The sequence below is a fragment of the Rhinoraja longicauda genome, chromosome 5 (genome assembly GCF_053455715.1).
Source record: "Rhinoraja longicauda isolate Sanriku21f chromosome 5, sRhiLon1.1, whole genome shotgun sequence".
Taxonomy (NCBI): domain Eukaryota; kingdom Metazoa; phylum Chordata; class Chondrichthyes; order Rajiformes; family Arhynchobatidae; genus Rhinoraja; species Rhinoraja longicauda.
The window spans coordinates 12011800-12030048 of record NC_135957.1 but is presented as its reverse complement, the minus strand read 5'-3'; the positions used below and the strand labels follow the sequence as shown (position 1 = coordinate 12030048).

Genomic DNA, 18249 nt, shown 5'->3' with positions numbered 1-18249 from the left:
GCCAGAGATCTGGGTTCAATCCTGACCATGGGTGCTGTCAGTACGGAGTTTGTACGTTCTCCCTGTGACCTGCATGGATTTTCTCTGGGTGCTCTGGTTTCCTCCCACACTCTAAAAATGTACAGGTTTGTAGGTAAATTGGCTTCTGCAAAATTGTAAATTGCGCCTAGTGTGTACGATAGTGGTAGTGCGCAGGGGGGGGGTTGATCGGCATGGACTCGGTTGGCCGAAGGGCTTGTTTCCACGCTGTACCTCTAAATTAAACTGTTAATTCGAGCTGCCATCCCACTCAAAGAACTAAGATGGTCAGAGGACTCATTTAAACTGTCTGCACGTAATTTCATTTCTTTCCTAATGTTCCGCACTTGCTGCCAATCACATAAATAGCAAGTCAGCTTGGTCAATACCTGTCACACTGCATTTGGTCTCTAAAACCTCAGGACTGAATTAAAAATAACACCTGCGATGGAATGGCAATACCATCATTGCGGACTGCAAGCTGTACATACATGAAGCAAGTACCACAATGCAGGGAGGTGACTGATCCAGATAAATAATCAGAAAAAATGAATTGGCCTTGTGCTGGTTTATTTTTCTGGTCACTTCAAGGCCGACGAATCATAGCTGCAAGACTAGATGAGCCAAAACCACACTGATAATAGGGTCCTGTGGGGTTATTGTGGGATCGGTACTCTCTTTTGGATTCTTAACATCCAATTAAGTCTTTAGACTTTACTTTAATCTTTAGAGATCATAATCATATTCATAATCATAATCACACATTATTAGCCACGTAAGTTTTGCAACATACGAGGAATTTGATTTGCCATACAGTCATAGAAACATGGAAACATAGAAAATAGGTGCAGGAGGAGGCCATTCGGCCCTTCGAGCCAGCACCGCCATTCATTGTGATCATGGCTGATCATCCACAATCTGTTACCTGTGCCCAACTTCTCCCCATATCCCCTGATTCCACTAGCCCCCAGAGCTCTATCTAACTCTTGCTTAAATTCATCCAGTGATTTGGCCTCCACTGTCCTCTGTGTTATTCACATTTTAAAGTTTAAATCTATCTCCTAGGGAGGGAGGGGGAGGGGGGGGAGGAGGAGGAGAGGGGGGAGGGGGGAAGGGGGAGGGAGGAAGGGCAGAGGGAGGGGAAGGAGGGAGGGGGAGAGGGGGAGGGGGAGGGGGAGGGGGAGGGGGAGGGGGAGGGGGAGGGGGAGGGGGAGGGGGAGGGGGAGGGGGAGGGGGAGGGGGAGGGGGAGGGGGAGGGGGAGGGGGAGGGGGAGGGGGAGGGGGAGGGGGGAGGATGGAGGATGGAGGATGGAGGAGGGGGAGGGGGAGGGGGATGGGGAGGGGGGTGGGAGATGGGGGTGGGGAGGGGGAGGGGGAGGGGGAAGGGGAGGGGGAGAGGGGGAGAGGGGGGGGAGTGGGGTAGGAGAGGGTGCTGCACCAATGCAGGAGAGGTTTGGGCCTAACGGGTCCACTTGGTCTAGTAATCTCTAACGAAGTAACATCCTGGAGGCATCAATTTTCGCTCACAGCCAATATTACAAAAAACAGTGTTTATCGTCTGATTGCACGCCTTATGGACAGCCCGATGTAGTTGTCAGGGAAGGAAATTCAACACCAAGGCATCACATGCAGGTTACGTAGTTTTCACTTGATGTGGTCCGAACATTACTGACTCATCGTTACTGGAACGTTACTGGAATTGCAGCCTTACAGCGCCAGAGACCCGGGATCGATACAGATCAAGAAAACCCTTGCGGTCACGGGGAGAACGTGCAAACTCCGTACAGACAACACCCGTAGTCATCTGGCGCTGTAAGTCGGCAACTCTACCGCTGCACCACATTGCTGCCTGTTGTTGTACGGTTGTTGTTACTCCTATTAATACTCCAAACCACTTTAATTCACTTTCTTGTAGATATTACACTCGGACGTGCTCCATGTTTTCACTGAAATGGATAAGTTTCAAGGAATAGTGGGCAAGTAGAATGAGGACCATCACCTCAGAGGTTCTATGAGTAGAATTAGGCCATTCAGACCATCATGTCTACTCTACCATTCAATCATTGCTGATCTATCACCATTCCCTCTTAACCCCATTCTCCCGCCTTCTCTTCAAAACTCCCAACATCCGCACTGGTCAAGAATATATCAATCTCCGCCTTAAAAGAGCTGTGACACTTGAAAGGCACACTCAGACTTGAGGGAGTGTGGGAATCAGATGAGTGCAGAAACCAGCACTGCTGTCGAGAATCAAGTGTAAGAAGGAACTGCAGATAGACACAAAGTGCTGGCGTAATTCAGCGGGACAGACTGCATCTCTGGAGAGAAGGAATGGGTGAAGTTTCGGGTCTGCAGAAGAGTCTCGATCCAAAATGTCACCCATTCCTCCTCTCCAGAGATGCTGTCTGTCCCACTGAGTTACTCCAGCTTTTTGTGTCTATCTTTGAAAATCAAGAGTATTTCATTGTCGTGTGTACTGAAACAGAACAATGAAATCCTTACCCCCAGCAGCACAACAGATTTGTAAACACAGTATTCAGTGGATAATATAATAAGGGGGAAAAAAAATCACCACATTAATAAAAAATACAAACCCTGAAGTCCCTGGTGCAACTAAAGCAGTTTGGAGCTCCTAGTTGAGTTGGACTTCATAGTGCTCAATAGCCTAACAGTTATTGGGAAGAAGCTGTTCCTGAACCTGGACGTCACAGTTTTCAGACTGTGATACCTTCTTCCTGATGGTAGGAGTGAAATGAGTGTGTGGCCAGGGTGGTGTGGGTCTCTGATCATACTGGCTGCCTTTTTGAGGCAGAGCCTCCTGTAAATCCCTTGGATGGTGGGGAGGTCAGTACCGGTGATACTCATGTTACACATCGCACCGTGTCTCTCCTCACATATTACCCCACAAACTCTCTCCCCTTCTCTCTCCCGCCAGCCCATCCACCATCCTTTATGATTCAAAAGGCCAGTGTGTGGCCTCTTCCCATTCCTTCTTTTCGATGGTGGGGAAGTCACTAACAATGATGGACCCATGACGTATTGAAGGGAATGCAGGGATTAGATGTCAAAGGGGAAACCCAGGCCCCAGGTATATTAAAGGGAACGGGGCACTGGTCAGTTAAAGGAAGGGCAGGAAACAGGGCTTGGTGTGTTAAAAGGAGTGAGGGGAAACCCAGCCCCCGGTACATTTAAAAGAACAAGGGAACTGGGGCGCAGGTCGGTTAAAGGGAGTACAGAAACCAGGAATTGATGTGTTAAAGGGAACACAAGACACAGTGCCCCGGTACCGTTAAAAGGCACACAAGAACTTTAGGTCCCAGTTTATTGAGGGCAACAGTGCAGTTCGCACCTGGTGCTGAACCATGGGATTTAGAGACATATACACAGTCATAGAGTGATACAGTGTGGAAGCAGACTGAACCATGGGATTTAGAGACATATATACATAGTCGTAGAGTGATACAGTGTGGAAACAGACTGAACCATGGGATTTAGAGACATATACATAGTCATATAGTGGAAACAGGTCCTTGGGCCCAACTTACCCACATCGACCAACATGTCCCATCTACACAAGTCCCACCTGCCCATGCTTGGCCCATAACCCTCCCATCCTGTCCTATCCATGTACCTGTCCAAATGTATTTTAAACATTGCGATAGAATTTGCCTCAATTACGTCCTCCGGCAGCTCGTTTCATACACCCACCACCCTTTGTGTGACAAGGTTACCCCTCAGATTCCGATTTAAACTTTCCCCACATCACCTTGAACCTGGTTCTTGATTCCCCTACTCTGGGCATAAGCCTCTGTGCGTCTACCCAATCTATTCAGATGTTATTTCACATTTCACGGTCTTACCCCTTTTCCTGGCCTGTGGTGCATTTATCCCATCTAATCCCCTCATGATCTTGTACACCTCTATTTGCGAACAATTAGATTTATCAGATTTATCAGAGTTGCGTTTGGTCACCAGAGCGATGAGCTGCTCTGGTTTGATGGGAGGAACATCTTACCTTGATATTGGGCGTTGAACCCTCGTCGTCGATGGTTGCTGTCTGATGTGAAATGCAGCCGTAGCCAGTTCTTGCTGCTGATGACCGGCGAAGGCAAGTTCAAACCAGTCAACCTGAAAGAGAAGGAACATTCTCACATTAGCACCGCGGGAAACCTCCAGCCCTATCCTGGCGCCTGCCTGTGTCTACAAGCATGCAGACTCAATGTCAATATTCACCCGAAACACTCTGCAGGAAGAAATGTTTAAATTCACAAAGGTACGTTTGTCAAAACAAAATAACAGCATCATAGGGTACTGCAGTTTACCAGACAAGTACAGTTTACCTGTAGAGTTGTACGGGCAAGATGGCCTGAATAAATAGTTGAAACTTGGTGTCAAGTTAGGAGGAGGGGGGGTTCAACGAGATCTGGGTGTCCTAGTGCATCAGTCAATGAAAGGAAGCATGCAGGTACAGCAGGCAGTGAAGAAAGCCAATGGAATGTTGGCCTTCGTAACAAGAGGAGTTGAGTATAGGAGCAAAGAGGTCCTTCTACAGTTGTACCGGGCCCTGGTGAGACCGCACCTGGAGTACTGTGTGCAGTTTTGGTCTCCAAATTTGAGGAAGGATATTCTTGCTATGGAGGGCGTGCAGCGTAGGTTCACTAGATTAATTCCCGGAATGGCGGGACTGTCGTATGTTGAAAGGCTGGAGCGATTGGGCTTGTATACACTGGAATTTAGAAGGATGAGGGGGGATCTTATTGAAACATATAAGATAATTAGGGGATTGGACACATTAGAGGCAGATAACATGTTCCCAATGTTGGGGGAGTCCAGAACAAGGGGCCACAGTTTGAGAATAAGGGGTAGGCCATTTAGAACGGAGATGAGGAAGAACTTTTTCAGTCAGAGGGTGGTGAAGGTGTGGAATTCTCTGCCTCAGAAGGCAGTGGAGGCCAGTTCGTTGGATGCTTTCAAGAGAGAGCTGGATAGAGCTCTTAAGGATAGCGGAGTGAGGGGGTATGGGGAGAAGGCAGGAACGGGGTACTGATTGATAGTGAACAGCCATGATCGCATTGAATGGCGGTGCTGGCTCGAAGGGCTGAATGGCCTACTCCTGCACCTATTGTCTATTGTCTATTGTCTATTGTCTATTGTCTATTGTCTATTGTCTATTGAAACAAGGAACTGCCGATGCTGGTTTACCAAAGAAAGACATAAAATGCAGGAGTAACTCAGTGAGACAGGCAGCATCTCTGGAGAGAAGGAATGGGTGATGTTTCAGGTTGAGACCCCCTTCTTCAGACCTGAATCGTCACCCATTCCTTCTCTACAGGGTCGGTGCCTGTCCTGCTGAGTTACTCCAGCATTTTGTGACTAACTTTGGTGTAAACCAGCATCTTCAATCCCTTCTACCTTGTACCTTGTACCTTGTAGAAGGTAGAATTTACAATTCCCAATGTTTCTTTTACCTTTAGTTAGCTATGCTCTAGAATCCAAACACTGGATAAATCTATTTATTTTGTGTCCTAACAGGACCTGAAACATGTAAACAAGGATAAGGGCAATAATACTGATTAGGGAGAAGTGTCTTTCATTGCACCCATTTGTTAGCAAATGGGAGAATGGTTTTCAATTAAAAGGGTAACTTTGGGGAGAAAAAAAGATGAAAGGTGACAGAGATTATGATCAATGATGAATTATTTCAAAAATGTAGAATCCACATTTAACCATTGTGTGGTGAGAATATAAAAATACTGCGAATCTTTGAAATACTTTGAGTTCTCAGAATATTTCCCATTGTGCGCTGCTAAGGTCTTGAATGAATCGACTTGTTTGAGAAAATTACTACTGCTCTATGAGATGTTCTGTGTGTCTGTTCCTATTTGGGCCACAGTTAAGAGGGCAACTGGGCCCCATGTGAAGCCAGATACAGGTTGAACACAAAACTCCCTCCAATGCCTTCATTAGTCATGCTAATGGAAAATCAAGGAGCATCAGCAGCATGGTTAGAAAGCTGTCCCAGTAACAAGATGCAGGGCACAGCAGTGAATGGGTGATGTTCGGTCAGGAAGCGGACAGTAGCTTTCTTCAGACTGTCTGGTCTAAGGTCACCACTTTACATACATGAATGACTTGGACTTGGATGACCAGGAAAGAATTTTCACAATGCAATTGATTACAAAAGATTGAAGGCCCTGCAGAGAGTAGTGCGTTTGGCAGAACGCACCATGGGAACTACACTCGTCCCCCTGCAGGACCTATACATCAGGAGGTGCAGATCCAGAGCAAGCAAGATCATGAGGGACCCCTGCCACCCCAGTAACGGATTGTTCCAGATGCTACGATCAGGCAAACGCCTCCGCTGTCACGCAGTGAAAACGGAGAGGATGAGACGGAGTTTCTTCCCACAGGCCATCAGGACTGTCAACTTTTATAACCCCAGAGACTAAATTTTTGTCTACACTATAGTAACTTATTAACTTTATTTATATGCTGTAACTGTAATTCTTTTCTGTGCACAATCCGCAGGCATTGCCACTTTCATTTCACTGCACATCGTGTATGTGTATGTGACAAATAAATTTGACTTGACTTGACTGTGAGAATGATAGTCTAGGTCCACCACTGATTTTCCAGCACCCTTGGTTCTGGGGCTTTGTTGTATTATCCGTTTTGCCAGACCAGCAGGGGTCACGACCTCCAAGAGGAGTTGAAGAGTTCTGGAACACTCCGCCGAGGGCGCAGAGATATCGGCCAGCAATGTCGGCTATGGGAACGGATCTGCCGGCTCAGACCGGGCCAGAGTTCCAGAGCCCCGGCCGCAGGGGGCAAATTGGACCCACCGATCGGCCTGATGAGGTCGAGATCAGCCACCTCACCCAGCCTAGGTGCCACTTTTTGTGGGGGACTAATGGGAGGGATTTCAAGTGCACTCTCGTAATTTCATCCGGATTAAAGGAGGTGTTGGATCACCAGTTGCCAGAAAATCGGTGGTGGACCTGTAAAGGATTTGAAGTCAATTGAGATTGGGGGAAAGGTGGCAGATAAAATCTAATGCAGAAAATTACAATGTATTTTATTTGAACTGGAAGAATGAGGAGAGACAATGTGAGATGGAGAGCAGAAAGGAAAATTGGAATGGAGTTATCTGGGCCAATGTGTCATAATTCACAGAAAATAGCAGGACATGTTACGAAAACAATTTATAGAGGAAAAGAAACATGGAATCCAAGGACTTCTAAATAGAAGCATGGAATATAAAAGCAAGTAAGTTCTGATGAACCTTTATATTTCACTTGGGTTGCTTACCACAGTGGTATGAATATTGACTTCTCTAACTTTAAGATAGTTCCTCTGTCCCTCTCTTCCCCTCCCCCTTCCCAGATCTCCCACTGTCTTCCTGTCTCCACCTATATCCTTCCTTTGTCCCGCCCCCCTGACATCAGTCTGAAGAAGGGTCTCAACCCGAAACGTCGCCCATTCCTTCTCTCCTGAGATGCTGCCCGACCTGCTGAGTTACTCCAGCATTTTGTGAATAAATACCTTCGATTTGTACCAGCATCTGCAATTATTTTCTTACACTCTCTCTAACTTCAAGTAATCCTTGCTTTCCCTCTCTCTCCATCCCTCCCCCTTCCTAGTTCTCTGACCAGTCTGACTGTCCTCCTGATTAAATTTTATCTCTGCATGCTTCGTTGTCACCTTCGCCTAGCTAACAATGTTCTATTCTACATTTTCCTTGAGCAGCATACCCTTTGGTCTCATTTTCACACCTTACACTTCCTTATCTTTGTGTCTCCTGCTACCCGGACTCTCAGTCTGATGAAGTGTCTCCACCCAAAATGTCACCCGTTCCTTCTCTCCAGAGATGCTGCCTGTCCCGCTGAATTACCCCAGCATTTTGTGTCTATCTTCTTTATAATACAAGGTCTATCCATAACTGGAGCACTGCAGTTTATTGAAGATGTAAAGGCCTTGGAGGGTAAACATAACAGAATGACTCTGGCGATGAAGGAGTTTAGTTACGTGGGATAGACTGGAGGGACAAGGGGTGGGTCTTCTTGGAAAGAGAGGAGGACGAGAAGGAGATCCTGATAGAGCAATTTACACAATCAGAAAATATTTAAACAGAGGACATTGTGAGAAACTATTCCCACTGGCAGAGGGATCAAGATGTAGAGGAACAAAAGTAAATGATCAAGGAGTCAGAACTGACACGGGGAAAATCTTTTTCCACAGTAATTGGATTGTGTCTCAAGAAGGGCCTCGACCCAAGACGTCACCCATTCCTTTTCTTCGGTGATGCTACCTGACCCGCTGATTTACTCTAGCATTTGGTGTCTATCTTTGGTGTAAACCAGCAGATGAAAGCAGATTTAATAATGGATCAGTGTTTAAAATTAAACATTTGCAGGACTAAGCAGAGGTGGCCTGAGGCAAGTTCCAGATGGATTGGTCTTTTAGTGTCGTTCAGCATTGAAGCAGAATCTTCAGCCCATCTGGTCTGTATCGAACATGGTTTAGACCAGTTCTACGCTGGATAGTGAGGCAGTAGCTCAGCTGCTCCACAGATTCTTTATTCAACACATTGGCCGTCAGATATTCGTCAGCAGAAGGTCAGACTTTATGACCTTAATGGCGTTAAGGAGAAAAGATAGATCAGCCATGTTTGAATGGGGGAGTAGAATGGATGGGCTGAATGGCCTAATCCTGCTCTGATCACATATGAACAGATGAACATCAAGTCAAGTCAAATTTATTTGTCACATACACATACACGATGTGCAGTGAAATGAAAGTGGCAATGCCTGCGGGTTGTGCACAAAAAAGAATTACAGTTACAGCATATAAATAAAGTTAATAAGTTACTATAATGTAGACAAAAATTTCGTCTCTGGGGTTATAAAAGTTGACAGTCCTGATGGCCTGTGGGAAGAAGCTCCGTCTCGTCCTCTCCGTTTTCGCAGCGTGACAGCGGAGGCGTTTGCCTGATCGTAGCATCTGGAACAGTCCGTTACTGGGGTGGCAGGGGTCCCTCATGATCTTGCTTGCTCTGGATCTGCACCTCCTGATGTATAGGTCCTGCAGGGGGATGAGTGTAGTTCCCATGGTGCGTTCTGCCGAACGCACTACTCTCTGCAGGGCCATCCTGTCCTGGGCAGAGGTGTTCCCAAACCAGACTGTAATGTTGCCGGACAGGATGCTCTCTACAGCCCCAGAGTAGAAGCAATGAAGGATCCTCAGAGACACTCTGAATTTCCTCAATTGTCTCAGGTGGTAAAGGCGCTGCTTAGCCTTACCCACCAGTGCGGTAATGTGCGTTGCCCACGTCAGATCCTCTGTGATGCGGACTCCCAAGTATTTAAAACTGCTCACCCTATCCACAGTAGACCCATTTATCTCCAGTGGCGTGTACGTCCTTGGATGTTTAGCCCTTCTGAAGTCCACAATCAGCTCCTTTGTTTTAGTGACATTCAAGAGGAGGCTATTGTCCTGACACCAGAGTGCCAGATCAGCCACCTCCTCCCGGTAGGCCTTCTCATCATTGTTGGAGATCCGGCCCACCACCACAGTGTCATCAGCAAACTTGATGATGGAGTTTGAGCTGAACCTGGCCCCACAGTCATGTGTGTACAGGGAGTACAGTAGGGGGCTAAGGACGCAGCCCTGGGGGGATCCTATGTTCAGGGTGAGGGAGCTAGATGTGTGTTCCCCCATCCTGACCACTTGGGGCCTGGCAGTGAGAAAGTCCAGGACGCAGGCACACAGAGGGGTGCTAAGCCCCAGTTCCAGCAGCTTCTCAACCAGTCTGCTGGGGACTATTGTGTTGAATGCTGAACTAAAGTCAATGAACAGCATCCTCACATAGCCCCCCTGGCTGTCCATTTGAGCATGTATGATTTTTGAGATTGCACTTTGGTTGATGCCCAGCAGAACATTACAGCCTGTTCTTTCCGAGTGTTATTTTTCAGAGACATAGTCGGGATCAAGCATAATAAAAGGGAACCTGAGGTAGGAAATCTGTGTCAAATGTGAGATCCAGATAATCTGCAGACAATTTGACAGGGTGGCACAGCGGTAGAGTTGCTGCCTTGCAGCACTAGAGATCCTGACTACGGGTGCCGTCTGTACGGAGTATGTACGTTCTCCCCGTGACAGCGTGGGTTTCCAACGGGTGCTCCGGTTTCCACCCACATTCCAAAGATATACAGGTTTGTAGGTTAATTGTCCTCTGTAAATTGCCCCAAGTGTGCAGGATAGAGCTAGTGTACAGGTGATCGCTGGTCGGCGTGGACTCAGCGGGTCGAAAGGCCTGTTTCCACGCTGTACCTCTCGTTTCAAATGTTCTAGGGGCCGGAGAACCTAGGGTGATGGAGGAACTGAAGGAAATCCACATTAGGCAGGAAATGGTTTTGGGTAGACTGATGGGACTGAAGGCTGATAAATCCCCAGGGCCTGATGGTCTGCATCCCAGAGTACTTAAGGAGGTGGCTCTAGAAATAGTGGAAGCATTGGAGATCATTTTTCAATGTTCTATAGATTCAGGATCAGTTCCTGTGGATTGGAGGATAGCAAATGTTATCCCACTTTTTAAGAAAGGAGGGAGAGAGAAAACGGGTAATTATAGACCAGTTAGTCTGACATCAGTGGTGGGGAAGATGCTGGAGTCAATTATAAAAGACGAAATTGCTGAGCATTTGGATAGCAGTAACGGGATCATTCCGAGTCAGCATGGATTTACGAAGGGGAAATCATGCTTGACAAATCTACTGGAATTTTTTGAGGATGTAACTAGGAAAATTGACAAGGGAGAGTCAGTGGATGTGGTGTACCTCGACTTTCAGAAAGCCTTCGACAAGGTCCCACATAGGAGATTAGTGGGCAAAATTAGGGCACATGGTATTGGGGGTAGGGTACTGACATGGATAGAAAATTGGTTGACAGACAGAAAGCAAAGAGTGGGGATAAATGGGTCCCTTTCGGAATGGCAGGCAGTGACCAGTGGGGTACCGCAAGGTTCGGTGCTGGGACCCCAGCTATTTACGATATACATTAATGACTTAGACAAAGGGATTAAAAGTACCATTAGCAAATTTGCAGATGATACTAAGTTGGGGGGTAGTGTGAATTGTGAGGAAGATGCAATAAGGCTGCAGGGTGACTTGGACAGGTTGTGTGAGTGGGCGGATACATGGCAGATGCAGTTTAATGTAGATAAGTGTGAGGTTATTCACTTTGGAAGTAAGAATAGAAAGGCAGATTATTATCTGAATGGTGTCAAGTTAGGAGGAGGGGGAGTTCAACGAGATCTGGGTGTCCTAGTGCATCAGTCAATGAAAGGAAGCATGCAGGTTCAGCAGGCAGTGAAGAAAGCCAATGGAATGTTGGCCTTCGTAACAAGAGGAGTTGAGTATAGGAGCAAAGAGGTCCTTCTACAGTTGTACCGGGCCCTGGTGAGACCGCACCTGGAGTACTGTGTGCAGTTTTGGTCTCCAAATTTGAGGAAGGATGTTCTTGCTATGGAGGGCGTGCAGCGTAGGTTCACTAGGTTAATTCCCGGAATGGCGGGACTGTCGTATGTTGAAAGGCTGGAGCGATTGGGCTTGTATACACTGGAATTTAGAAGGATGAGGGGGGATCTTATTGAAACATATAAGATAATTAGGGGATTGGACACATTAGAGGCAGATAACATGTTCCCAATGTTGGGGGAGTCCAGAACAAGGGGCCACAGTTTGAGAATAAGGGGTAGGCCATTTAGAACGGAGATGAGGAAGAACTTTTTCAGTCAGAGAGTGGTGAAGGTGTGGAATTCTCTGCCTCAGAGGGCAGTGGAGGCCAGTTCGTTGGATGCTTTCAAGAGAGAGCTGGATAGAGCTCTTAAGGATAGCGGAGTGAGGGGGTATGGGGAGAAGGCAGGAACGGGGTACTGATTGAGAGTGATCAGCCATGATCGCATTGAATGGCGGTGCTGGCTCGAAGGGCTGAATGGCCTACTCCTGCACCTATTGTCTATTGTCTATTGTCTATTGTTTCCCCAGACTCTCAGTCAGAAGAAGGGGATTGACCTAAAATGTCACCTATCGCTTTTCTCCAGAGATGCTGTCTGACCTGCTGAGTTACTCCAGCCTTTTGTGTCTATCTTCGGTTTAAACCAGCACCTGCAGTTCTTTCCGAGACAGTTTATCAATCTGTCCAGCCAGCAAACAGTCCTATGATTAAACTGTGTCTGTACGGTCACGAGGAGGAACCCTCTGCATTTCTCATTGGCCTTACCCATTTTTTGATCTCAATAGACAATAGACAATATACAATAGGTGCAGGAGGAGGCCATTCGGCCCTTTGAGCCAGCACCGCCATTCAATGTGATCATGGCTGATAACTATTAGGACATTGGGTTCAAGGTTCTTAGGATTAAACCAGGCTTTTAATTAGTTTAGTTTAAATTTGGAGACACAGTGTGGAAACAGTCCCTTCGGCACACTCAGTCCGTGCTGACCAACAATAACCCATACACTAGTTCTATGTTAGAGTCATAGAGCCAAACAGCGTGGAAACAGGCCTTTTGGCCCAACTTGCCCATGCCGACCAACATGGTCCATCTACACTAGTCCCACCTGCCTGCATTTGGTACATCTATATACTAAAACTCGTTTGTTTGTTTGTTTGTTCCTGAACTACAGCCAAAACGGTGCACGATAGCGCAACAATTTTAGGCCCACCTTACTCACCGTCGTCCCTTTGGTGCTAATGGAAGAAGTTTTATTGAAATCGGTGTTATATTTTTTAAGTTATTCACATTTTAAAGTTTAAATCTACCTCCTAGGGAGGGAGGGGGAAGGGAGGTGGAGGGAGGGTGGGTGGAAGGGAGGGCGCAAGAGGGAGGATAAGAGGGGTTGAGGGGGATGGAGTGAGGGGGAAGGGAAGGGGGAGGAGAGGGGAAGGGGAGGGGGAAGGAGGGGAGAGGGGGGAGGAGTCGGGAGAGGGGGAGAAGGGGGGAGGGGGGAGGAGTGGGGAGAGGGGGAGGAGGGTGGAGAGGAGAAGGGGGGAGGAGAGGGTGCTGCACCAACACAGGAGAGGTTTGGGCCCAAAGGGTCCACTTGGTCTAGTATCCCTCTAAACCTATCCGATCCATACACCTGTCCAAATGTTTCTTAAACATCATGATAGTCCCTGACTCAACTACCTCCTCCGGCAGCTTGTTCCATATGTGCGGGGAAAAAAGGAGATGCCCCCCAGGTTCCTATTAAATCTTTCCCTCCTCACCTTAAAACTCTGCTTCTTGATTCCTCTATTCTGCAGAAAAGACTCTATGCATTTTATCCCAATTTCACATCTTACACGCCAGGGACAATTTACAGTAGCCAATTAACCTATAAACCCACACGTCTTTAGGATGTGGGCGGAGAATGGGAAAAAAAACAGGAAGAAAGTGCAAACTCAGGTCTCTGGTGCTGTGAGGCGGCAACTCTGCCACTGCGCCACTGTGATAGCTGTGAAACTGTAACCAAACACATCAGCAGTACAGCGTTCCATCAACTGAAGATCTTGCGCTAACTATTGTGACAGATTGGCTAAATAACTATACTGTCAGATTGGCTAAATCTGCCACCTAGAAGCTCCAATGCAGACTACAGAATGACTGAATCTAAAACAAACAATATGGGACATGTCAGTCGTGATAACACTAAACTCCACAGATCCAGTTAGAGTACATTTGACTGCTAGATTCCTTACTCAGCTGAACTTAGAGAAATTATAAAAGGCTGAGAGAATTTTCACGGAGTGAGCTGAGATTCATGAGCTAGGCGAATGTTGAAGGCGATCAAATTATTCTTATTGGATAAAAGATTTAGTGAGCATAATGTGAATATTAAAATTTAATAAAATATTGATCACATCACCAGGACCTAAGATGCAGCATGAAACTCAAGTTCAAAATGAGTAAATCAGACAATATTGTTTCTCTTAGAGCAAGACAAGTTTCTTGTTAGGGTGGCACGGTGATTTAGCCGTAGAGCTGCTACCTTACAGCACCAGAGACCAAGGTTCGATCCTGACTACGGGTGCTGTCTGTGCAGAGTTTGGACGTTCTCCCGGTGACCGCGTGGGTTTTATCCGGGTGCTCCGGTTTCCTCCCACTCCCCAAAGACGTGCAGGTTTGTAGGTTAATTTGCTAAAAATTGTAAATGGTCCCCCATGTGTAGGATTGTGCAGGTTCGCATGGACTTGGAGCCCACAGGGCCTGATTCTGCACTGTGATTTACATGACAATAAAGTACCATTGTAGCTTAATTCTCATTGGTAAAAATCATCTCTCAAGTCTAAAGCAAAGTCCAAAGATACCACGCCGACCAGCGATCACCCCATACCATCATCACTGGCACTATCCTGCTCACGAGGGACAATTTACAGAAGCCAATTAACCTACAGACCTGCACATCTTTGGAGTGTAAGTGTGTTGGTTAATTGGCTGTGGTAAAAATTGTGAATTGTCCCTAGTGTGTAGGATAGTGTGAGTGTACGATTGCTGGTGGGCATGGACTTGGCGGGCCAAAAGGGCCTGTTTTCAATGCTGAATCTCTAAAGTAAGGTAAAGTCAAGCTATTCTTGGCATTGTGTGTCCTTAAATAGTAAATAAATGTGTTTCTGCATCTTGAATCAAATAGGTGAATGCCCACACTAAGAATTGCAATATTGGGTTGTTGGGTTCTTTCACTGGCACTGCTGGTTTAGATCTGTGAAGGTGCTGCATAAAATGAGTAATGTACTGACAGAGTATTAAGAAACTTAAATGTCGTTAACATCCTAATGACATTCCAAATCAAAACCCAGCCAGCAAATTACTTTGGAAACATAGTCACCATCATTAACATGGGGAAACACAGCAGTCTATTAACAATACAGAAAGCCCCACGGGAACGCAGTTATATAAGTTATTCGCTAAAATGCCAAAGCAACAAAGTATTGATGTTGAAATTATGAAGGCTGAAAATGCTGGAAATGTAATCATTTAAAGAAGTCAACCAGCTTCAGTGGAAAGGAACTCAAAGTGCTGGAGGAACTCAGCAGGCCCAACAGCATCTCTGGAGAACTTGGATAGATGACATTTCGGGTCGAGACACACACAAAATGCTGGAGTAAATCAGCGGGTCACGCAGCATCGCTGAAGAACATGGAAAGGTGATGTTTCGGACTTCAGAGTCTGAAGAAAGGTAGTGACCCAAAACATCACCTCCTCACTTTCTCCAGTGATGGTGCTTGACCCGCTGAGTTACTTTATGTCTTTTTTTTGTAAACCAGCATCTGCAGTTCTTCGTTTCTCCAGCTTCAGGGGAGATCAAAACAAAAGTGAATGGTTGTCAATAGTTTTTCATCAGAAAAGGAACAAAATTAGAAATCAAACATGTTTTAAGTTGCATAGTAAGGGGAGGTCTAGAGACGACAAAGGGAAAATGTGTGTTGGGGGTGGAGAGAGTGATATAAGAGAGAGTGGTATAAGACAGAGTGAAATAAGACTAACAGTGAAGGTAGCAGAAGGAAGACAGTGAAGATTTGTTACTTATCTTTCACTGTGCTGTCCATACATGACAATAAAGAACCATTGTAGGTTAATTCTCTTTGGCAAAAAATTGTCCCGAGTGTGTGGGGTGCGAAAGTGGGATAACGTAGAACTAACTACTGTTCCGGATATGTTATCCCAGTTTCGCATCCGACACACTCGGGACAATTTTTACTGAAGCCAATTAACCCACACACATGCAAAGTCTTTGGAGTGTGGAAGTAAACCGAAGCACCTGGAGAAAATCCATGTGGTCAGAGGGAGAAGGTACAAACTCCATCCAGACAGCACCCGTAGTCAGAATCAAGCCCAGGTCTTTGGCACTGTCAGGAAGCAACTCTACCGCTGTGGCACTGTGCTGCCCAAGTTATGATCTCCCATATACCTCTTTGGAGTCATTTGAACAATGTTTAAGCAGACTTTACCTTGGACTTAATGTTGTATCCTTTATCCTTTATCTGTGTATCAGGTATAGCCATTTCCTTGACTGGATAGCACGCAAATATAAGCTTTTCACTCTACCTCGGTAGACGTAATAATAATAAAAATAATAATAATAATTAAAAATTAAAGCTCTCCCTAATCTCCACAAGATAATCTTTAATTGTTGACTAATCTCTTGGATGCAAAGTAAACCAAATTCAACTGAGAATGAGTTAATTACCAACAATTAAATAATACATCTGCGCACATCAATAATTCAATGCTATTTGCAGGCTAATATATATTTTTATGGCAGCATGCATTTCTTGAAGTATCGAATTAATTAATGATAAAGGAAAAACAAATGGTGGAAGCTGTTTGCTTTAACTTGCTGTAATTGATGGTAAAATTATTGTTACGATCTAACAATTAAATATAAACGCTGAAATATGATAGTTAATCACACCCCTTGACCCAATGTTAGATTGTGTATCACGGCAGCCATTTCAGTCCACTGTTTTCTGAGCGTATCTTTCAAAGGGAAAAATATTCAAGAGACTTTTTTTTGTTTTGTCAGCAAACTTCAGTGAAATATTTCTCACTGGAGGAACATTGGAATAAACATATGCACCATTGTTTGAAGCCACTTCACGAATTTAAGCACATAACCAAACAATATCTGCGTATATTTTTCCAGTGTAGAAGGCTGACAAGACTCCTGATCTCTACTTTAGACTTGAGCGATACAGTGTGGAAACAGGCCCTTTAGCCCATCGAGTCCATGCTGACCAGGGATCACCCCGTACGTTAGCACTATCCTCCACACGGGGGACAATTTACAATTCACAGAAGCCAATTAACCTACAAAACCTGCACGCCTTTGGAGTGTGGGAAGAAACCGGAGCAACCCACGCGGTCACAGGGAGAACGTACAAACTCCATGCAGACGGCAGCCGAGGTCAGGATCAAACCCGGGTCTCTGTTGCTGTGAGGCAGCAACTGTACCGCTGTGCCACTCTGCTCTACCTCTAGGGAGAAGCTGCCTGTTTAGACCATAAGATACATAAGATAAGATATAGGCGGGCGGCACAGTGGCACAGCGATAGAGTTGCTGCCTTACAGTGAATGCAGCGCCAGAGACCCTGGTTCGATCCTGACTATGGGTGCTGTCTGAACGGAGTTTGTACGTTCTCCCCGTGACCTGCGTGGGTTTTCTCCAAGATCTTCCGCTTCCTCCCACACTCCAAGGACATACAGGTTTGTAGGTTAATTGGCTTGGTAAATGTCAAATTTCTAGCTAGTGATGGTTTGGAGGAGTTTCAAGATCAGGCCCTGGTATAGGATAGTGTTAATGTGTGGGAATCGCTGGTCGGCGCGGACCCGGTGGGCCGAAAGGCCCTGTTTCTGCACTGTATCTCTAAACAAAACAATACAGGAGCAGAATTAGGCCATTGAGGGTGACGGTTCGCTGGCGTTGAGCTTCCTTGTTGTTCAGGTGAAAGGCCGTTGTGGTGGTTTTTGCCACACTTAGTTTTAGTCTCCAGGTCTTAAGGTAGCCCGCGACAAGTTCCATATCCGCCGAGAGCACATCCCCAATATTTGACCAACTCCTGTCCGAGTGCAGTAGGGCCAAGTCATCTGCGTGTCCATACTGGCGCGAGGTCGTGCGTGGCAGGTTGCTGATATAGAGATTGAAGAGCATGGGGGCCAGTACCGAGCCTTGGGGGACTCCGTTTCTTAGGCATCGCAGTCGGCTAGAATGTCCGTCGCTGGTCTTGAGTACAAAACTGCGGTTGGCAAGGATGTTGGCAAGGAATCGCACTAAATGACGGTCACGGATGGTGCGGAGGAGCTTCAAGATCAAGCCCTGGTGCCAAACTGTATCATAGGCGGTGGTGAGGTCCACCAGTGTGATGCCCGCCTTGTAACCCTTTTCGAAACTGTCTTCGATGTCGTTGGTCAGCTTGACTATTTGGTGGGTGGTGCAGTGTCCATGCCAAAATCCGGCTTGTTCAGCGGGTAGTTGAGGGTCAACGATTGGATGGAGCCGGGCCAGGAGAAGTTGGTCGAGGAGCTTGTATGGGACACAGAGGAGTGAGATGGGCCGATAGTTCCTTGGGTCGTCCGCAGGCTTGTTTGGTTTTGGTAGCGCAATGACGGTGGCCTTCCGACAGATCTTCGGAATGGACTGACCAATGAGGCAAGAGGACTAAAACTCACGGAGCCAGGCCAGGCATTTAGGAACG

General features: G+C 46.4%; 1 protein-coding gene across 1 annotated transcript in view; it reads right to left on the bottom strand.

The window, feature by feature from the left end:
• Positions 1 to 18249, bottom strand: part of LOC144593406 (CUB and sushi domain-containing protein 1-like) — a 1892487-nt gene that overhangs the window by 695719 nt on the left and 1178519 nt on the right. The window contains exon 6 of the mRNA XM_078398909.1: positions 4034 to 4146. Coding sequence (XP_078255035.1) covers positions 4034 to 4146 — 113 coding nt within the window. The remainder of the gene's footprint in view (positions 1 to 4033; positions 4147 to 18249) is intronic.